The sequence below is a fragment of the Typopeltis vanoorti genome, chromosome 5 (assembly GCF_054136105.1).
Source record: "Typopeltis vanoorti isolate ZY-2024b chromosome 5, IOZ_Tvanoo_1.0, whole genome shotgun sequence".
NCBI classification, from domain to species: Eukaryota; Metazoa; Arthropoda; class Arachnida; order Uropygi; family Thelyphonidae; genus Typopeltis; species Typopeltis vanoorti.
The window spans coordinates 101,500,529-101,524,780 of record NC_143553.1 but is presented as its reverse complement, the minus strand read 5'-3'; the positions used below and the strand labels follow the sequence as shown (position 1 = coordinate 101,524,780).

The 24,252-nt window shown below is 35.9% G+C and overlaps 1 protein-coding gene across 3 annotated transcripts in view; it reads left to right on the top strand.

The window, feature by feature from the left end:
• Positions 1-23,882, top strand: part of Nxt1 (NTF2-related export protein 1) — a 72,436-nt gene extending 48,554 nt beyond the window's left edge. For all 3 annotated transcript variants that reach the window (XM_090392646.1, XM_090392648.1, XM_090392647.1), the window contains one exon: positions 23,223-23,882. In XM_090392646.1, the coding sequence (XP_090248772.1) occupies positions 23,223-23,413 (191 nt within the window). In that variant the 3' untranslated portion in view covers positions 23,414-23,882. The remainder of the gene's footprint in view (positions 1-23,222) is intronic.
• Positions 23,883-24,252: the final 370 nt, after the last annotated feature.

Sequence of the window (24,252 nt, the reverse complement as noted above, 5' to 3'; positions counted from 1 at the left end):
TCCTGGATGCTATCAATGGCAAGTTCCTAATATCCTGATTTTTAATGTGATAATGCTGTTGAGCCCACTAATCTTTCTCAGAACTCTCATATCAGAGGTCTCCAATCTTTGATCAAGTATCGTATTTCTAACCCGTTCTCACACTATAAGTCCAAACTGGTTTGAACACTTTTTTTTATACAGCTAACTTAGTGTTTTGACTAATTTCTTTCTTATTCCATATAAATTTATTGAGTTGACTTCCTACTAGGAGAGCCTGTGTAGCTCTCCTGGTAGAAAGGTTTTTGAATTTTTTTTACTTCAAGTATGGATATGTTTTCCTGACCCCATTCTTGTTGGAAGTTTGCTGATACTGTTTGTTTCATTTAGCAGTCTTTCAAAGCAGTTACTCCAGACAATTAGAATATCTTTATCTTCAGTTTTCATTTCACCTTTAACATCCCTGATTCCTTTTGCAATACTTTTTCATCCATTTCTAAGCTTTTAAAGAGTTTCTTTGTTTCATAGCAAGTAAGAGAAAGAATGATTATGGAAAGATAAATTTGATCAGTGCTCATGGTAGGAAAATAGCAGAAGAAATAGTTCAGTTACTAAGTGATCACTTTGCAAAGGTATATCATCCGGGTGGTGACTTTGCAGTTACTGAAGTGACAGAGACTGATGTGAGTATTGAGGTAGATGAACTGGAGATTACTCGGTATATTGAAAGTGAATATTGTTGTATTCACTCAGTATGTAGTGAATATAGCAGTGGGCCGGGACGGTATGTCAGCTAGTGTGCTACGAGAATGTGCAAGTGAACTGGCAGTGCTTCTGAAAAATTATTTAATCTGTTAACCGTGGAAAGAGGATAAGATACTTCCATTAATAAAGGTGGCTCCACGACAGAAATAGCAAATTACAGACCAATTAGTGCATCTAGAGTGGTGATTGAAGTTTTGGAAAAGTTGGTTAAAAGTAATAGAAATAGAAGCGGATAAAGGAAACGACTACTCCATGATACTGCTGGACTTGGTGAAGGCATTTGATAGAATACCACTTGGAAAACTATTACATAAGTTGGAACAAATTGAAATCAATATGAGGCAGGCAGCATGGATGGGGTGTTGGCTGATTGACAGACATCAGTGGGTGGTGTATGGTGGAGTGGAATCAAGGCAAATGAGGGTCATTAGTGGAGTACCCCAGGGCTCTGTACTAGGACCACTATTTAATTTGTACATTAATGATATAGCAGAAGATTTGAAGGAGGATATTTAGTTGTATGCCAGTGATGCAGAACTAGGGAGGGGAGTAGTTGATAAAGGTGATGTATTGGCAGTGTGGGCAATGGAAAATGTTGTCAGTTCAATGTTGTGAAATGTAAGGTTATGCACTTTGTTACAAAAAGATTAAAATTTGAATTATATTGATTGTACTAGTTTACAGGAAATTGATGAGGCCAGGGATCTGAGGGTGATGGTGGATAGAGATTTGAAATTCAGCAGACATATTGCAAGAGTTGACAAAATACTCAGAGGACTACTTGTATACTGAAGAACACATTAACAAGTAAAGATAGGGAGGTTATTATTCTTCTATAAGACTATCCTCATAGTTCCCTATGAAGATAGATTGAGGGTGTGTGGGTTTAGCTAACAGACAAAGGATAGGGGGATAAGATAGAAACATGTAAGTAGCTAAAGGGATTCTATGAGATTGACACAGAAGAAATTTTTCAGTACATGGAGAGTAGGAGGGAAACAAGGGATCACACAGTAGTTGTCTAAAAGTGTGGTTAGTAAGGTGTGCAGACTGAGTTCTTTTCTTAGAGAGTTGTGAATGAGTCAAAAGGTTGCCAGAGATGGTTGTGAGTGCCCCAACAGTGAATAGGTTTAAAGAGATGTATGATAGGTATTACGTTAATGAATAGAGTGGGTCTCCTGTGATGAGTCTTTTGACTCCATGGAGTACCCATATAAATAATAATAATAAACTATAAAACTGTTTAGATCCAATACCTTTTAAATTAAAGCTATACATTAGAGATCTTTTACCTTTATAGGATAAATTCATTCTCTCTCTCTCTCTCTCTCTCTCTTACTCATTCTCTTAATGGTTTGCTTCATATGTACTTAATCAATCTACCAGACTAAACATTTTGTTTTCCACAATGAATTCCTACAAACAATAAATGTTCATTAGAGCCAGTTCTTTATCAGGCCTTTCTCAAATGATAAAAAAACTTTCAACTTTCCTGGTACTATACAGTATTTCCTTATTTAGCATATGATGTTCGGTTCATCTCACTGTTTCACTAATATAAGCATTCTTACCTCAAGTAATTTAATTACAGGATGCACAAATTATAAATTCTTTACCAGAGAAAAACAGTTTCCTTTACAGCTTTATAAACACTGTATCAAAGTAGAGCCTCTTCTTTAAAGCCACTGTGCAGTTTCAGATTTCACCAATTCCATCATTTTTCCAAAAAAATAATTAATTTTGCTGACATTCTTGAGAGAGAAGACAAAACTTTACGTTTTTAATTTCTTTGAATGTCGAAATAAAACAATTACTTAATATCTCCTTTTATTTACTATTCATTTGTTGATTTCTCAACTTTTCCATATAAAGGATTCACCTTGCTATGATACCTTTTCAGAATCTTCTGGTAATATAATCCAGCTGTCATGTTTTCTTAACTTCCAAAGCAAAATTATCTGGTTTGCATTCTCAAACTTTCATTCTCTCTCCTCTTATTTCCATCCATATCCAGGTACCAAAATGCTCTCTGTCTCTGTCAGCTATCAATCACTCATCAGTCTCGTTGGTGAGCCTGCTCACTTGATCCACTAAGCAGCAATCGAGTAGCTAGTAATGGCTTACACGTTATCATCGTTGGTGAAGAGAGAATGTCTTTATGATGAATGACAAATACCTAGCAGATATTTGGCGTACATCAATCTCAGATACTTTACATTTCATTTTAACATACATACATCATTATTGACATATTATACAGGGGTATAATCGGCACTTGTAATTATAATTATAAATTATGACTATTTTTACATACCCTTTATAGTTCTTTCAAACTGTTTATAGTTATATTCTTCCTGTTAACCCAAATTATTTTTCAAGAAAGTTTTTTGTAATCAGAAGCACAATATCCTTCTAAAAATACATATAATACTCTCAAACTGAGGAGTGGATCATTAATCTCTAACTGTCTGATGTTTTACATGTGAACCGAATGTATTTTCTGTAGATCACATATTCATTATGGTTTCTGAACATTTTCCCCATATCTTGACTTCCTTGACAACATGGAGCATTGATCATCTCTAGTAATGAAGCTTAAAGGTTATGTTTTGAAGTTGGAGGCCGTATATGATTGAAAATGAACCATACATGGATTATATTACTCAAGATGAAGTAAAATCATCTTGTTCCTTGAGGTGGGGGTTCCCTCTCTGAGGTTGACATGGCAGTGTTGTGGTAATTGGAGATTTCAAGAATTATAATTTCATGTATAAAAATGAAATGATTCTTCATTTTTGAAAAATCATTGTGTAGGCACTAATCTCTATGAGGTCAGTGACACAGTTATTAGAAATTCCACCAAGTCAGGTCAAGAAGCTTAACCAGATCATAAGATCGTTATATATTGAGACATACGAGGGTGGTCTGAAAAGTTCTCAGCCTAACAAATGAAAAAACGAATTTATAATTTCAAATTTATTTTTATTTTTCAACATAATCTCCCTTAAGATTAATATATCTATTCCAGCGATGCTCCAGCACCATTATCCCATCCCTGTAGTGGTTCTCAGTAAGACCTGCAAAATACTCCTCTACAGCTGCAATCGCCTATTGATTCGAAGAAAAACACTGACCAGCGAGGAAGAGTTTTAGTTTTGGGAAAAGATAGAAATAAGAGGGAGCCAAATCTGGGGAATAGGGTGGATGTTCCAACAATTCATAGTGCAGATCCTTAATTTTCCCATTGCCAAAACACATTTGTGGGCAGGTGCATTGTCCTGATGAAAGATGATTTTTTTCTTCTCCAAACCGGATCTTTTCTCACGAATTTTTTCGTCTAGTCTGGTTAAAGATCGGAATAATATTCCCCAGTTATTGTTTTACCCTTTTTAACATATTTAATAAACAATATGACTTTAGCATCCCAGAACACCGATGCCATTACCTTTCCTGGTGATGGAACCGACTTATCTTCTTTTGTGCTAAACAACCGGCTTCTGTCCACTGTTTTGACTGCTGTTTGGATTGTGGTGTGTAATGGTGAATCCAATTCTCATCCATAGTAATAAATTAACGCACAAAATCAGTTTTATTCTTGTTAAAATGCTCCAAGCACTGTTCAGAGATTTTCGTACGAGTACATTTTTGATCTGCTGTTAGCAAGTGTGGCACCCATCCTTCGCAAAGCTTTTTCATTTGCAATTATTCATGCAAAACATATCCTACACGTTCTTTTGAAATAATTATAGTCTCGGCAATTTCATGCACTTTGACTCGCTGGTCATCCAATACCACATCGTGCAATTGATGAATGATTTCTGGTGTTGTTACACTTTTTGGATTCCTTCACGGGGATCATCTTCAAGGCTGGTACGGCCACGTTTAAACTCGGCAGCCCATTTCTTAATCGTTGAAAACAAAGGAGAAAAATGCCCATAAACTTTTATGAACTTCAAATGAATTTCTTTTGCCGTTAAATCTTCTTTTACAAAGAATTTTATGAACGCACCATACTCAATTTTATCCATTTCAAGGGATACAGATAACACTTTTGCTTCAGAGCTGTATAAAGCAAACTACTTGATAGAATGACTTGCAATTTCATATGGTTGCTTTTGATAGATGTACCAACTTAGAAAAAAAAAATCTTGCCAATAGTGTTGCCATCTATGGTCGAGGCTGAGATCTTTTCAGAACAGGTCTGGTGGTGGGAAATCTAGGGACCACCCTTGGAAACTGAGTAATAGTGTAGTTAACAGGGGTGTCAGGACTAGATTTTTTGCTTGGGGAGTGGTGAATGAGTGGATTAGGTTGCCAGAATGTGTTGCGGGTGCCTTGACTGAATGAGTACAAAGCAAAGTGATAGATACTGTGCGTGTGTTGGATAGTTCTTGGCATGATGTTTAGGGACCTCCTCGATGAGTAAGGACTCAATGGAGTAACCCATAAGAATAACATGCTAAAGACTCATCATGCCAGATCATATAGAATCTACAAATGGCCCAAATATTACAAATCAGACTGTCTTAATGCTAGTATTTTTGATTCTGTTCATAGCCTGACTTACAAGAATTTTCATTGACCAAAATTCCCTGTTCTTTCAGATCACTAGATCATATATTACAAATACTATAGAATTTCTCTCAAAAATAAACTTTAATAACTACAACAAATGTCACACTTCTTGTTTTTTTAAAGGATATCCTATCTGTCTTCCATTTTTAACTTTCTTTCTAATTTCTGTTCCATCTTCATATATTGAAGACTGAAATTACACAGATTTCCTCTTGCTATGTTCTGTTTCCTTCTCTTCCACTCCAGTCCATCATTGTGCACAACCATTACTTTTTTCAGTGCTGTGTTTGAAACAACAATAAAGTTCTTTTCATAGCACAGGAAAGTTATTTAATTATAATTTCATTATGAAACAATCAGAAATTATAACAGTTCATTTCACAATATTTTGTACACTGAGGTGTTCATTTAATCACTTTCAATAATATAGAGGTGACTTTCACTTCTCTTGTAGCCAACAACATAATGAATCTTTTTTTAAAACAACGTTACAGCAGAAACATTTCAACTTTGACAGCTGATACAAAAATTATCATTTTTCTCTCACACATATCTAATTTAAATAAATTTATTTTATATTTAAGTAAGACCTTGGTAGTCAAAAACACTCAGATATTGTATGTCACAAAGATGCCAGAACTGGCATCTTTGTGACATACAATAAAGAAATATATGTTTAACAGATGTATAAAATAATGCCTTATCACTAACTTCTTACCTTTAAATTAATTTTCAATTTGTGGAATATATGAATTTTAATGCAGATATCCTACAATGGCCTACACTAAGAAGCAATGATTATCTAAGAATTTCTAATTTCCCTTATGGTTGAAAGATGTTCTTAAAGAATGTCTACTAAAAGTAGTTCTGGATTTATCAGAATGGTCATCACTTTTCATTATCTCCTTCATGACCATTACCTTTCACGTGGATCATGAGTTCATTCAATTGGTGAATGAATTTCAGGTATATCTGAACTTGAAAGTAAATCAGTAATTTCATCTAAACATAATAATCAGCATTTTGCTGACCATATCATCTAAACATGCTAAGTCAGTCATCACAGCTTTAAGGCTGTGATGACTGACTGACAGAGGGGGGGGGGGTACATCAGCTGATCTATACTGTATTGATTTCAGGTTAGATACATCTCAAGGATTTCTCTGATAGAAACTGATTCAGAATCAGTGTTTTTCCCATTATGAGGACAATTTGCATAAGGAAAGTTCTCACCTTGCTGAATGGAATTTTAGTGGTTTCTGTCACCTGTTTATCCAAAAGTAACTTGCTTAAACTATTTCTTGGTAATACAGTGCTTTTATCATAATAATGCTTCCATCGTCCAGATTCTCCTTCATTGACCATAATTATCTTGAAGGAAAACTAGATCACCTACTTACAACATTCTTTCTCTTCTAAACTGATTTAATACAAATTTATTCTTCTTACATGTAGACTCGCAATTCACTTGGGATTTTCTTCATTTTTATCCATTTCATGGAAGATTGCAGTGTCATGCTTGCTCACATCATCTGTATCAACTCTAAAAAGGCAGTCAGCAACTAAGTTTTGTGTACTAAGTAAATAGGACATTTTCAAGTCCTTGAACTTCCAGAACCCAGCTGATAAAATCTTTAGTTTTTATCATCAATGTTATTAAAGAATATCACAGGCTTATTGTCTGACTTTAGTTCATTTTGCTGACCATATAACAAATACTTTATCTTTCTGAGAGAACTTAAGACTATTGCTTCTTTCTCTATTGTGGAATAATTCTGTGAAATTCTCTACTGAGGAGTGCTACTTGCTTCAATTTATCCTCTTCAACTTGCTCCATTGCAGCTGCTATGCAGTTTTTGTGAAACATCAGTTCATTCTAACTTTGGATGAATCAGAATAGGTAGGTTTGTCAAAATAGATTTAAGATCATCAAAAGTTTTCTGTTGTGCTTTTCCCCAAAGAAACCATACTTCCTTTTTTGTTTGATCAGTAAGAAGATTGTGATATGCTGAGCAATATTATAATGCCTATAATAGTTAACCATCTCTACTATCCTTCTAATTTGCCTAATACAGGCAGCCCTCAGTTTACGCCTCACTTCCGTTCCTGAAAAAATGGGCGTAAACTGAATCTGCTTAAAACGAACCCAGTTTTAATGGGAGGTACAAAGTTATGTTCTGCGCAGTCAAAAAATATGCACATGAAGTATGTGTAACATTATTATATTTAAAGCTTTGAATAATACATAAATATATATTTGTTGAAATAAAATTATTAATAACGAAAACAAAATTATATACAAAAAATGTGAAACTTCGAAAAGATATTACATATTTTTATGTTGAAGTTTCTGCTTTCGGAACACCTGCATTTATTTTTGAAAAAAGTATCCAGTGTTAACTGCCTAGATTTTCTTTTCTTTCTTTAAGGAGTTCAGTGTAAGGTCGAATAAATGCAATTACACTCCTTTTTACATTCTCACTCCGTTCCCAATCATTGTCCATTTCGCAGAGTTCATCAGTCAATGTCTCTATGCTTGCAAGGATACGCTGTAAATCAGCTGTTTTTATATCTCTCAGAGGACCTTTTTCGTTTCCTTTCTCCTCCTTTGGCTTAATTGTTCGGCTAATTCTTTTAAGTTTTCATGGGAAAGCAGTTTATCATGGCTCTCTAAGACTTCTGTCACATCTTCAGCTGTAATATCGTCCAATCCCACCTCTCGCATAAGCTTGGTAACATCTTCAATAACATTCTCCTCTTGCTCTAATTCCTCAAAGTGTGCATAAATGCTGGAAGAAGTTTTCGCCATGCTCCTTTTAAACACTTTGCTGACACTTCATTCCAAGCTGCCTTGATGTTGTTAATGCCCTTCAAAATATGGAATGATTGCCAATAGTCTTTAATAATTTTTCCTGAAGTGTCCAAGACTCTTACCATTTCCATATGTTATATAGAGGTAATAGGCTTTGAAGAGTGATATAATCTCCTGATCCATTGGTTGCAAAAGCAATGTTGTGTTTGGGGGCATGTAAACAACCTTGACATCTAATGGTGCTTTTACTTCAGCAAGGTTTTGAGGATGTCCAGTGGCATTATCCAAGAGAAGCAATGCCTTGGTACACCCAACAAAAGCGTAAGTCTATCTTTTGCAGCTTTAAAACCTGGAGCGGAACGTTCTTCACTGGAAATGAAGGTGCGTGATGGCAATTTTTTCCAGTAGAGCCCGTCTCATCAGCATTAAAAATGAGATCAGGAGGATAACTTCCTTGTTCTACACAGTCTTGAAATTCTTTAAGAAAATGAACCGACCTTTGCTTCCTAAAAATGTTTGTTTGCCTCCATCTGTCTTTTTAAGATCCTAAAAAATCGTTTTTGCTTTCTCAGTTATAACAGCCTGCATCAGAGGAATGTTTTTCTGATTCAAGTCGTCCACCCATAATGATGATAATTTTTCCATTTTTTCATGAAGTTTATCCCTGCTATAACTTACATGTTTTGCATTTAGTACTGCCGTAGATTGTTGAATAGACTGTTTTATTCTATCTGCATTTTTCATAATTGTAGTAACAGTCGATGAAGGTAAGTTCATACTTCTATAGACATTAGCCCATGTCTGTCCATCTTCCATTCTTTGAATCACCTCCATCTTCTTTTCAAGTGCGATTGATTTCCACGCCTTCTTAACACCAAGTTCTGTTAACTTTTCTGTACTACTTTTATCAGACATGGTATGTAATTACATACTTCATCAATTTAAATACGTATGTATGTAAAAAAAAATTAAATAGAACAATTAGGTAGCTTCAACAGTAAAACTAGGTTTGATACATATACGTCATGGTAGCTCGGTAAACACTCAAACACTAGAGTGCCTGCTGGCATCATTTCTCAGTCAGACCACACTACAGTAAGAAAGCATGCGCAAGCATCTGCTGTTATTGTGAACCGGCATAAATTGAACCATCGCAAACCGAGGGCTGCCTGTATATGGAAAGAAGAATTGTCTTAATATTTTCATTATCAATTCTGACACCTTCCTTATCAATAACATGTCCAAGATAATCCACTTTCTTCAGAAACAGTTCACATTTGAGGTCTTCAATTTTATTATTATTATTATCTGACCTCCATGGATCCACATACTCATCGTGGGAGGTATGCACTATTGCACACAATGCTCATCCAACTGTGCCTTAAACTGATTCAATGTGTCTACATTCACAACACATTCAGGCAATGCATTCCACTTACTAACCACTCTCCATTCGAATAACCTGCTCACACTCTCGTTATACAGTTTCCAGTGATGACATCTTGTTCTATCCCCATTCTAAGAAAACTCTCTTCCATGTCAACTTGATAACAACCCATGACCAGCTATGTCTTAGTCATACCCCCCACCTTCCTTCTATTCACGAGGCTTTGCAACTTACATTCTCTCAATCTGTCCTCATGCTTCACATTTCAAAGACCACTGATCACCTTTGCGAATCTTCTCTGGATCCCTTCCAACATATCTTCGTTACCATGAGAACCCGGCGACCAAATCTGTGCACAGTAATACATAAGAGGCCCAATCGAGGCCTTAAACAGTGTCATCATAACCTCTATTTCTGTATGTCAAGGTCTCTGCATCATTGCCATTTGTCCGATGTGATGTCTTCACAACTTATGCAAAGTGGCCCCTGAATTTCAGGTCCTGGTTCACCATCACTCCTAGATCTCTCATCTCCTCTACTTCCATTAAAGTTTCCCCACCGAGTGTATGCTTTAAATCCCATTGTTGCTTACCAAATCTCAAAACTTTACACTTTGCAACATTCAACTGACAGTTCCACTTTCCTGGCCATTCATTCAATCTATTTGAATGAATGGCCAGGTCCTCCTGTAAGGCCATAACATCTGCTTGACTTTGCAATGCTCAACCCAATTTTGCACCATCTGCAAACAGCTACATATCACTAGTTAAACCCATCTCAATATCATTAACATACAAATTAAACAACAATGGTCCCAAAACTGACCCCCCTGTGGTACACCACTTCCTCTTTTATGATACTATACCCCCCCCCCACCATATACAACTTTGTGAACCTATCTAACAGCCATTCACTGATGAACTGAGAAGTCTGTTTTTCCAATCCCATCTGTTTCGATTTATTTATCAGTTTGTCATGTGGCAGTCTATCAAAAGCTTTTGCAAAATCCATGTATTCCACTATTATGCATCTTCCCTATCAATGGTATTTATCACCTTGTTATAGTGCATAAGTAAGTTAATAAAACATGATCGCCCTTCAGTAAATCCATGCTGATAACTGCAGAGAATACTGCTGTTATCAATCCATTTCTCTATCCTACTTTTCACAAATCTTTCCAGTATCTTCACCACAACTCCAGATATATAGATTGGCCTATAATTTGAAGCTATAGCCTTAACTCCACCTTTATGCAGTGGAACAGTTTTACCCTTCTTTCACTCTCTTGGAACCTGTGCTGTTGTAAGACACTTATACAGACATGCCAATGCTGCTGCCAATTCCTTGTAGCATTCCCTTAAGATGCACGGTGATATGTCATAAAATCTTGCCTTATTGACATCAAGGTTATTTATTTCCTCAAATACCTCCAGCCCACTCACAATTAAGCCATCCTTTCCTATATTCTCTACACTTAAGCTCATCACGATTCCACCCTGATCAGGTTGAAAAACCCTTATAAATTGATCACTGAATACCTCAACAATGTCTTCTGCAGAGGTTTCCATTTTACCATTTTCATCTGTTATCTTACCATGATAATTCTTCCTTCTACTAGCCACATATCTGGTAAAAAAAAAAAAAAAAACCTCTGGGGTTTTTTCTCCACGTGATTTGCCAATTTCTTTTCATACTGCACTTTTTGTTATCTTACTGGGTCACTCCTCTGGCTTGTTCTTTATACTCGTCATGTAACTATTATTACCACTATTCATCTTGTACTGTAAGTACCTTCTTCCAGATTTCATGCTTAAGCTCCTCATTCATCCATTTTACACCTACCTTATTCAGCCTTTTGGCCTTCAGAATACATTCACACATTGATGCTGTTATGCATTTCTTTGTTAGTTCCCATGCAGTATTTATTTCCTTACCACTGAACTCCTCTTTTTATGCTATAGCTCCAAGTTGTCTCCTAAGCTTGTCATAATCACCAGCCTTATAATTCTACATATACCCTTTCATCACAAAAGTCTGCATATGGCTAGCCACAACCTTGGTGATCACCCTCACCAACTGGAAGAAAGTGTGAAACCTCACAATTACATCCTCTGATGAAATGATCAGATCTAAAACTTGATCCTTTCATGCTCTCCTTTACTTGCTGCCTGAGGTAGTTATCTCCCAAGAACTTGACATATTCATTTTCCTTATTTCCATATGCTCTCTCTTCATTCCAATCTATACTGCAATAATTAAAATCACTGATAATAATTACCCTTCCTTTGTTCACTAATCCAAGTTGTTTATACATTTCTTCATCCCTACCCTCCATATTTCTATGCCTAAGTCTTCCTGTCAACCTCCATGTTACACCACACTGCCTCATAACCATTGCCACCATTTCTCCCTTTCATGTCTACCCTTTTATTATTTATTATTATTATTATTATTGTTCCGGGAAACTCCAAGGAGTCGACAGACTCATCGAGGGAGACCCTAACATCATGTCAAACTATTCAACATTCACACAGTATCTATCATACCTTGCCTTGAACTCATTCACGGTCGTAGCACCCACAACAGCCTCTGGAAGCTTATTCCACTCATTTACCACTCTCCAAGTAAAGAACCTAGCTCTAACACCCTTGTCAACCACGCTCTTGCCCAGCTTCCATGCATGGCCCCTAGTCCTCCCACCACCAGTCATATTTTCAAAAATATCTTCTGGATCAATCTTATAAAAACCCTTCAGTAATTTGAATGTCTCAATCATATCACCCCTCCTTCGCCTGTCGTCCAATTTCTGCAACCCACAAATCTTCAACCTATTCTCATAAGGTTCATTCCACAGACCTGCTATCATCTTGGTCACTCGTCTCTGGACCCTCTCCACTTCCTCCCCATCACGAAGAAACCCTGGTGCCCATAGCTGGGCACAGAAGTCCAGATGGGGTCTTATCAAGGCTCGATACAGAGGAACAACAACTTGTTCGTCTCTGCATGTTAAAGTATTTTTCAGAAGCCAAGTGATTTGGTGAGCTGTTTTAGTTACTTTTGCAATGTGCCCCCTAAACTTCAATTCCCTATCCACCAACACTCCCAAATCCCTGGCCTCATCAATCTCCTGGAGTATGGTTCCACCAATGCGATATACTGCTGCTATTCTTTTCACCCCAAAGTGCATAACCTTACACTTTGCCACATTAAATTGACATCCATTTTTCCTAGCCCAGTCCTCCAAACTATCCAAATCATCCTGTAAAATTTTGACATCCTGTGCACTCACAATTGCTCTACCCAACTTTGCATCATCAGCAAACAAGTGAACACTTCCTCTCAGATCCTTTCCAGTATCATTGATGAACAAATTGAAAAGCAGTGGTCCAAGAACAGAGCCCTGTGGCACTCCACTAGTCACAAGACGTCTTTTAGACTCCACTCCTGAATAAACCACTCTTTCATATCTCTCCTTCAACCACCCTCTTATCCATCTCACCAACCCTATATCTATACCCATCTGCTCCAGTTTACTGATTAGGGTTCCATGTGGTATCCTATCAAAGGCCTTGGCAAGGTCCAGTAGTATCACTGTAAACCCATTACCCCTATCCAGTTCAGCCGTCACTGTGTTATAAAACGTGAGCAAGTTACTGAGGCATGATCTACCCTTCACAAAACCATGTTGTCCCCCATACAATATCCCATTTTCATCTATCCAATCCTGTATTCTTTTCTTGACTAATTTCTCTAAGACCTTGACAATGATTCCTGATATGCTAATCGGTCGGTAATTTACAACAGCAGTCTTGGAACCACCTTTATGCAGTGGAACTATTTTCCCCTCTTTCCACCCGCTCGGGACTAACCCAGACCCGAGACTCAAATTAAACAAAATGGTCAAGGGTACTGACAATTCTTTAGCTGCTTCTCGTACGACACGAGCTGGTATACCATCCAATCCCACAGATGTATTGACATTGAGGTTATGCAATAGACTACTCACCTCCACTTCATTAACCACAATTCCCGTATAATCTACTGGTTTATTCGTTTCTGCAATGTCACCACCTGGATGATATACTTTTGCAAAGTGCTCACTCAGTAACTCAACTATCTCAACTGATTCAGTTACCTCCCTACCATCGGCATTCTTTAAAATCAATCTGCCATGTACATTTTTCCTTTTACTTGCTACATATCTAAAAAACTGTTTAGGATTCTCTTTAGCCTGCATGGCCAATGTTCTTTCGTAATCCTTTTTTGCTTTTCTTACCCCACTTGTCACCCTTCTGGCCTGCGCTTTATACCGTTCATGTGCCTGCCGGTCACCCTTCTCCTTAAATTCCCTCCATAGTTGTTTCTTTTTTTGCAACTCGAGCTTAATGGTGTTATTCATCCATTTAACCCCTACTTGATTTATTATTCGGACTCTAGGTATACAGTCAGCCATTGCTTCATGCAAGCACTTCTTAACTACCCCCCATGCACTATCAACTTCTAGTCCTTGCAGTTGTACATGCCATGGTACTGAACCAATCAAACTCCTAAGCTTGTCATACTTTCCAGCCCAATAATTCCACATGTACCCTGTCTTAATTGAAAATTCTACACCTTTAGCCACCTCCCAAGTTAAGACCCTATGATCACTCTCACCGATTGGTGGCAACGTGGTCATATTTGTTACAGCCAAATCCTCAGATGTAATTACTAGGTCAAGCACTCTCTGACCCCTAGTATTTTCCATTACATGCTGTCGCAGATAGTTATCCCTTAATAACCGCATAAAATCCAGTTCCTTCCTCCCGTGTGTCCTCTCCTCACTCCAATCAATGCGACCATAGTTGAAATCTCCCATAATAATCACCCTCCTTCCACCCATTTCTTCTATTTGCTTGTGCATACTGTCACCACCATCTTTTCCATCACCTGGTCTATAGCAGCACCCAATTGTATATTTAGTTCTGCTAGCCACAATCTCGCACCAAATGGCCTCAAATGTGCTCTTTTCTCTATCCTGCAATTCAACTTCTATTCTCCTTGGCTGGAGCTCATCAGCTATCATCAACAATACTCCTCCCCCCATTTTATTCTCTCTGTCATTCCTGAACACACTATACCCATCACATTCAATCCCACTAGCTATATCATCTACAGTCAGCCATGTTTCACTAATACCTATAACCTGTGGTCTGGTAGTGCCAACCATGGCCAAAAACTCTTCCTTCTTGTTCCTAATACTCCTAGTATTAGTGTAGATGAATTTAAGACCCCCATTAGCCCCAACCCTACCTTGATGCCTTATATTAACTATCCCACTCAGATTTGTTGTCCTTATTTGCTCTGGCATATTATATTCATTCTTACATTCAACTGCCTCCATAAGGACTGTATCTCTACCCCCCCCCCCTTTAACAAATCTAGTTTCCCTGAATTTGCACGTCCACTACATTCAGCAACACTTTCTCAAGTCTTCTTACACCGTAACCATTCAAATGCAAGCCATCCATCTTATATAGATCCTTTCGCCCATCAAACTCACTCCACACATCCACAAATTCCACACCACGCGTCATACATAACCCACGCATAAAGTCATTCGCAATTATAGCCCTCCTTTTAAACATTTCACTGTCATACCGTGGCAAAAGACTAATCATTCGAACTCTCTCACTCTTTTCTTTTGCTACCTCAAACAATTCATTCAGGTCTTCTATCATTTCCATTTTATCTCCTTTCAAATCATTCGTACCTGCCACAACAATCATTTCTTTCACCCTTTCCTTTTGCTCTCTAATAGACTCAGTTACGTCCTTTATGGTCGCACCTGGTTGGTACGATTTTGTCAAATCCTCTACTAACACACCTCGTACTAACGAGTCTCCATACAGCACTCTATCCTTCATTTTGTTCATGTTCACATTGATACGTCTATTTTTCCTGTCATACCTTTTATTATTGGTTGGTTCATTCAGTCTACTTTTGTTCATGCACTCTAGCTGCTGTTTTGCTCTTTCTATTGCACTATTCAACAACGCGATCTCACTCAATGCATCTATCTCATCTTTTTTGTTCTCTGAGAAACCATTTATACTATCATTCACACTTTCTACATTCACACTCTCACAATTTTCATGTACAACCTTGCCGTTTCTTGTCATATCCCTATTTCCTTCATTCTGAAGGTTGACAAAAATATCACACTCACGATCCGAAATACACTTCAATTCCTCATTCTCCCTACATTTTCTACACACATTCAATCCTTTATTATCATCTAACCACACTCCGACCGCACTCCACAAAGCGTACATTTCACAGCTAGTACACTGACTCATTATTTCTTTTATGCTACCGTTCTTTGATAACGATGGCGAACCTTCATTACTGACTGCCATTTTCCTTCGCACAGGTGCCATACTTATTTCAACGTGTTTTGTCAAATTATACGTTATAACACACCAAAAATAGACGCACTAAAATACGCAAGGCAAACAAAACAAAACTACACAATATTAAGTAATTTGTATCGATAAATGAAAATGATACTTATCTTATCTGGAGCTTGCACGAACACTACACATTACGAATTCATCTAGCGGCGACTTCCCGACATAGATTATGTTATAAAACACTTTAGTACACTAACCACACTAATAAAGCTCCAATAATATACCAAAATTACACACTTAAGTCCATTAAATTGAATCCAAAACATCAATAAATCAACAAAAAACACGAATCTCTCAGGAGCTTTCCGATAGCACGTCCGTTCACCAGCTAGCCTCGACACCTCGACCTGTGTGGACTTTAGTCCCGCTTGCTATCATCAGCATCACCCCCACCCCTTCTTGCCCTTTCTTATCCTTCCATTTTTATTCACATTATGATATCATCTTCATTCAACCATGTTCCACTTATTCCAATGATTTTGGGGTGAATGAAGTCAATCAGTGAAACCATTTCATCTTCCCCATTTGTGATACTTCTGGCATTTGTAAACAAACAGAGTAATTCATTTTCAGGTCTGTAACCAGTCGTATTCAAGCCACTTGTGATTTCTTCACTTGTCACATCTTTCAAACATATGCTATACATCCACAAACTCGACTTCCATCTCTTCACACAGCTTTGCTAGCATACCATTTATAATTTGTCCACCACTAACACTCTTGCTCATTTTTTTTCTTGTCTAATGCCTGAATTACCTTACTCATTCTCACTCCTGGATAGCAGACCTTATGTACTCTCTCATTAACTAATCCTCTAACTATGGAATCTTTCCATATACACCTAAACCTCTTTTTATGCAATAGATACGTTCCTAAAAATTATGCATAAATGGAATTCGTGTAAAAAGAACTACTGACTCCATAGAAAAAGTGAAGATTGGTTCCAAACCTGAAATATAAGCAAAATAATGAAAGAAGAAAAAAAAAAACATTAAATTCGTTAGGATCATAAGATTTTTATTTACATTTCCTGGAGAATACACATACATATAATGAATTTTAATAACTTAAAAAAAAAACATATTCATTTCAGTTGTTTGCTAAGGATTCTATAAAAAAAATTATGTTATTGCTATCAGTTTCTGACAATAAATGCGAAAGCTTTCGTTTTCGTGAGACTGTAATAATGGTATTATCGTCATCGATTTCTGCCTCAACTTGTGGAATTTTTCTTGTCATGTCTTGAACAAAAGTACCACTGGTTGTTTCAGTAGTTTTAGGCACGAACTCAGTTATTAATTGCTGTGTTGATGATTAGATAAGTCGCAATATAATTCTCTGTATGAAGACATTAACAACTTAAGCTCACGTGAAAACTTCCCAGCACGTTCTTCATTTGGATCATGTCGGGCAAAATAATTGCCTAAATTACTGGCCAGTTTAAGACCTTCTTTAATTATATCAGCAGTAAAAGTAGGATTATCTTTATCATTAACTTCTTCGCTTTCAGGAGTCTCAGAAACAATCTCCACTATTTCGTCTTCGCTAAGAGGTTTTAATCAATTAACAATTTTAATCAATTAACAATTCGTCGATATCTGCTAACGTAAGATCATCGAATCCTTCTCCGCCAATTTCACATGCCAAACTTATTATATTGGGGAATTCTGCAGTATGATTGAAGGGAACAGGAGCATTCTCTTTAACACATGCGGACCAAATAGCTTTCCAGCATGCGTTCATAGTTTCTGGTCTCAATTCAGATAACGATAATCAAACCTGATCAATACAATCTATAATTGAAAATTTTTTCCACACATCCATAACTGACAGTGTTTCATCATCATTTAACTTGTTTAAAATGCACTGAAGTGTTCGTCTGACATAATGTTTTAAAAGTCACAATTATACCCTTATCTAGAGGTTGTAGCAATGATGTAGTATTGGGCGGCAGAAAAAGAAATTGCGCGTTTGGGTGTTCTATGATGCACTGGGTGCATTATCAAGAATCAAAAGCACTTTAAATTCGAGACCCTTGTCAAACAAATAGCGTCTAACTTCTGGCACAAAATGTTTGTGGAACCACTCAGTGAAATCAATGGTCACCCAAGCTTTTTTTGTTGGCCATCCAATGAACTGGCAATTTTTGAAAATCTACGCTTTTCATTGGCCATGGTCTTAATGATCTGTTTATGAGCAGTGGTTTTAACACCCGATCTAAAGCGTTCGAACAAATAGGAGTGTTATGCGATCCTTTGCTGCTTTGAACCCACCAACAGTTTTTTTGCATTTTTGATACGTAAGTTCTGTTTGGCATTTTTTTCCTGAAAAGGCCGGTTTCATCCATATTCGAAACTTGTTCACGAGTGTAACCTCCATCTTCAATTATTTTAGCAAATTTTTGTGGAAATGCTTTTGCAGCTGTTTCATCAGCAGAAGCCGTTTCACCTTTAATTTTTATATTATGAAGAGCATGTCTTTTAATAAACTTAGCCAGCCAACCATTGCTTGCATGAAATTCATATTTTTTCCTCGATTGAGATGAGGTATCTGGCTGCAGTTTTTTAATCTGATCATAAAATCTCAATGCTGATTGCTTGATGGAATTTCCGTCAACTGGCATTCTTTTTTGTACATTATCTTCTATCCACATCACTAAAGCTTTTTCGGCCTTTTCTAGAACAACATCTTTTGTGTGTGATGATAATTTCGCACTCGATTTTGTACCAGAACATACTGCTTTTCTAATAGCCTCTTCATTTTTCTTTATAGATCTGACAGTTGATTCACGGACTCCAAAATGCTTACCCACAGCCGTCGCACTTTCCCCAGTTTGAAGACGATCACATTTGAGTTTTTATATCCAAGGAAACGGCTTCCTTTATTATTATTTTTTTTTTTATCGGCAACATCATGTGAGGGCTGAATTAAAATCTTCAGTTAATGAAATGAAAGTTTGAAAATTACATATAGCTTACCATTTATTATTTCTTGGCAAAATTATTAATTTTATAACGCGATTTTTATTTTGATTTCACTTAAAAAATGCGATAATGTGCTGTCTACTCAAACACCAAATTCAAACTGCTAAGAACTGCTTTTTTATGTGCAGTCAGTTATGTAATTCGGGGAATTCCCAATAAATGAAATTCGTAAGAATTTAGAATTTTCTTAATTGAAACGAGAATGCAATTCTACAAAATTCTCAGAATTTTCTTGAATTACGGATTTTTTCCTAATTTAGACTTTAGGTTGGTCGCGTAAAAGTGAATAAAACTCGCGTAAAAAAAATTATTTTTGATATCCCAATTCGCGTAAACAAAATTCGCATAAAAAGAGGTTTAGATGTACTGCTATCCTGGAATCACTTGTCACCTCTTTTACTCTTTTTTTTCTTTCATTCTATTCTCTTGCACAGTTTCATTAGTTTCACTAAACATCTAACATCACTCTGCATATTCCTCATTTCATGTTTCAATAACTGTATTATCAAATCTTGCATTCCGATAATTTCACTCTGTCACTTCTGCATTCTCACTACCTCTTGTTCTGCTGCATCTTAGTTCCGTTTCCTCGTTCATACTTTCTTTCACTCCCTTATCAGTAACTTTCACTTCCACTTTTATTTATCTCATGAATCTTCTTGATTATTGCCAGTAGTTCTGCATGTGATTTAAAATCTGGAGAATACAGCAGTAAATTATCTTAAAATACCAAAAGTACTGTTCCTAAAAATTCAGGTAGCACTAAATTCATTAGTGCCTGAAATGAATGTTCAGAGTTCTTTGCATCTTGAGATAATCTGGTTAATTTATACTTGGACCAAGGTGCTAAAGGGCAAAATATTTCCTATCTTACTTTCTCTTTATGCTAACTGAGATAGTAACCATTATTAAGATATAACTTTGAGAATTATTAAAAGAACACGTAAGAACACAGTAATAAGTTTTTAATTAATAAAGTACAGATATTTCATACTAAAACTAATAGTACATCTTCAGTGTCACACAAACAGTTATAGGAATGGAATACGAACATTCGGTGGATCACCTATTAAAATACAATTGTTGCTGCGTGCTAGGAAATGATAGAAAATAATATTTAAGATAATTGTTTTTTTATTGATTACATAAAATAAAAGTCTCCCAGATCTTAGAGAGAGAGAGAGAGAGAATCATTTCGATTTAAATTCGGTCAGTGTAAAATAGCTTCACAACTTTCATTAAAAAGGCGTTCATATTTGAACCTGCATCTATGGAGGAGGGTAGCTTTATCCCACTGGATATTATGAGTAATGTTAATACTGTGTTGTGCTAGATCAGACTTCTGAGGTTTGTTGTATTCAATATAATATTGATGTTCTTTAATTCTTTTTTCCACAGAACAGCCAGTTTGTCCAAAATAAGAAACTTCATATGGTATTTGGTAAACACTAACCAAAGATAGAGATGGCAGTTTATCCTTTGTAGAAGGCAATAAAGAGGAAATTTTGTTGATAGGAACATATGTGGGAATCAATTGGTACTTTTTCAAAATTCTACCTATAGGTTTTGAGATTCCTGGAATGTAATGTTACACTATGTAAAAGTTCTTCATTGAACAAAGGTAGAAAATTACTAGATTCAGTCACTTTGTTTACTCTCCTTAAGATCTCCATCAGTTTTATCCAGTAAAAGAAATGTAGAGTTCCATAGGGGCTCAGAATGTTGAATTTTGCCAGTTTCTAAATATTGCTAAAACAAAGTTTTAAGCCTTTCAAAGTACTTGAAGTCTGTACTGCCTTGTGAAAACAGGTTTATCTGAATAATCAGCTTTCTACTACATACATAGAAGAGAGTCCAAGTATGCTTTCAGTAAAAGTATCGGGAATTTTTTTCTCAAATGTTTCAGGCATTTAGATACAATATGCTTATGATCCTCAGAATTTATTCTGCTTAAGGATTCTCTCAGACAGTATCAAAAAGGAGGAAGATTTTGTTCTTTAACATCCTTAGTATTTTCACTTAACAAACAAATCTTGTGGATTTCTTTATTCAAAAGTAACTTTGAGATGATTCAGCTGAGAATTTTTCATATGGCTTAAAAAGTCAATCCAGTGTACAAAGAAATAACTGCAGGTGAATAATTACAATAATAACTATGGAGAACCAGAAATTCTTCTGCTCTGTGGCTAGCAAGAGGAAAAAAATTATCGAAGGTTAATGCTAGTGGATAGTTTTGGTAACAAAGTGACCACAGAAAAGGATAGGGTGGAGTTATTTAATGAACACTATCAGTGTATGTGGTGGTGTATGAATTTTTTTGCGGTGTTGGAAGTTTTTTCCCCACTTGGTTAGACTATAATAAATTTAGTTTAATCCTTTATCCAATTGTAAGCAAACAAAGCTTACAAAGGTAGACTTTGTAAGCAAACAAAGTCCACCTCAACTTATAGTAAAGGTGGACTTTACTATAAGTTTACAACTTATAGTAAAGTCCACCTTTACTATAAGTTGCCTTCAGGACTGAGGCAACTTATAGTAAAGGTGGACCAAGCTCTCATCACTCCTTGTCTCAATATCTCCCATAATGCAAAGCACTTTGTTTTTCACTTCCACTTTAAGTTTATCAACTGATATGTGCGTATGTTATTATGCATTTACAAACCAGTGTTATATATTTACGATACAAGGTATTTGCATAGAAAAATGTCTGATGGCAAGGATATTACAAATGTACGATTCTTCAGGTAACTAATGAAGAAATTAAGTGCTTTTTAGGAATAATGTGTTGAGCGGCTATTATCCACCTTCAAGAAGAAGGATGTTTTGGGAGAATGCGTCTGATACTCATCATTCTCTTGTTGCCAGTGTAATGAGACTCGATAGATTCAAGGCTCTCTTTTCAAATTTACACTTTATTGACAATGCTAAATTAGATGATTCTGATAAATTTACTAAACTGAGACTTCTGATGAATCACATGAGTGAAAAGTTTCTTCAGTACATGCATTACCTTCGAACAATTTTATAGCTTTGACAAATCAGTGTGTGAATACATTGGAAAGCATGCATGTAAACAATTCATTCATCGAAAACGAATTCATTTTGGTCATAAGATTTGGTATAGTGCTACAACACTTGGATGTTTCTGTAATTTGAACAATATCAAAGAAGAAATCCCAGATCTGGAGCAGAAAAGAAATTAGCTTTGGGTTAAGAGGGAGGTTTGGTTATCAAATTTGCTGAAATTCCATTGAAATGCAATCCAAAATCTTATCATTACCTAACTTTTTTACTAGTATAAAACTAATGGCAAAGTTAAAAGAAACGTCAGCCAAAGCTACAGGAACCATTTGTGATAACGGACTCAAAATCTGCCCAGTGGAAAAGAAAAATAGTCTTGGAGAAAGGAATAGAGGCTCTTTTAACTTGAGTGCAGAAGCAAACAAAGTATTGGTATGTAGGTGGAACGATAATAATTTTTAGTCTTTGTTCAAATGCAGTGGAGATTAAACCTATTATTCAGGCCTTTTGCTATTCATGAGTACCTAAAAAAACATGTATTTATTATACTACAGCCATATCTTGTAAAAGTTTACAATAAACATGAAATGGGTAGATCCAGTGTACTAGAATATATCAGAATAAACTGGCATTTGAGGAGGGTATATGGTATTCTAACTTTATTACATATTTGACAGATGTAGCTATGAATAATGCATAGCAGGGCTACACAGAATATGCAAAAGGCTAAGATACAATGGACCTATTAAGTTTTCACAGAACTATAGTTTACTTTTTATTTAGAGATATTGCACACACTATAACAAGATCTAGCAAGGAAGATCATAACACAACTTGAATGAAAGTCAATTTGGCATGCAATACACATTGGGATTGTTCCCTAAGAAAATCAAACACAGCATCGCTTTATCACATGAGAATAACTAGATGCAGGAAATGTAATAGACGGTTGCATCTAAAATGGTTTAAGGCTTACCATATTTGGTAACACTTAAAATAATTTGTCTTTGTAAGGTATTTTCCTAGCGTCTTATATAACATCCTTATATTTTCATTGTAATTCATATTTTGATGAGTAAAATCTGCATTTCTCATGTCACTAGGTCTTAATTCTCCTTATTTCTCACATGTAAAATTCATAAAAAAATTGACTTTAGGCATAAATGGGTTAAAGGAAGGAAATGGGTTACATTTTTTGATTAAATGCCGAATAAGTAAAACTAATTAACTTTTGTTTCTATTTTTAGATGAATTTATCCAGAACCAAACTTCTGTATTGGTTACTGCCTCAGGCTATATCAATTTCAATTCTAGGGATCAGCACCTTTTCTCAGAATCATTTATATTAATTGGACAACACTCACCTCAAGAGATTGTATGGAAAATAACATCAGACTGCTTAAGGTTTCATGAGCCTGTAAATGAACAAACTGTGTAAAAACACATTTTATAATTTGTGTTCATGTACATTATAAAATTAGGAAGCACTTTATACTGCCTGTTTAATGGCAGCTATGATTTTGTTTAAATAAAATGTATGTTTTACTAAATTTTTGATATAGTTGGCATTTCAAAGTACAAATGATTTAGTATTGAAAGAAAAGAAAACCTAAATTAAATTACCTAAATTGTATTGGTTACTGCCTCGGGCTATATCAATTTCAATTCTAGGGATCAGCACCTTTTCTCAGAATCATTTATATTAATTGGACAACACTCACCTCAAGAGATTGTATGGAAAATAACATCAGACTACTTAAGGTTTCATGAGCCTGTTAATGAACAAACTGTGTAAAAACACATTTTATAATTTGTGTTCATGTACATTATAAATTTAGGAAGCACTTTATACTGCCTGTTTAATGGCAGCTATGATTTTGTTTAAATAAAATGTATGTTTTACTAAATTTTCGATATAGTTGGCATTTCAAAGTACAAATGATTTAGTATTGAAAGAAAAGAAAACCTAAATTAAATTACTCTCTTCTGACATGACACTGCTGTTATAAAATTCGTACGTTGCTTAAATTTTAGACTGATGACATTTATAAATAGAGGGAACTGCTATGGGCTCCCCTCTCTCTATCTTGCCAATTTGTACATGGAAAGTTTTGAAAAATGAGCCATAGACTCAGCCCTTCTCAAACCTTCTATCTGGCTAAGATATGTAGGTGATGTGTTCTCTATTTTGCCTCATGGCCCAGACACATTACACTCCTTCCTCAGTCACCTCAACTGCCTACATCCAAGAATCCAATTTACAATGGAAAAAGAAAA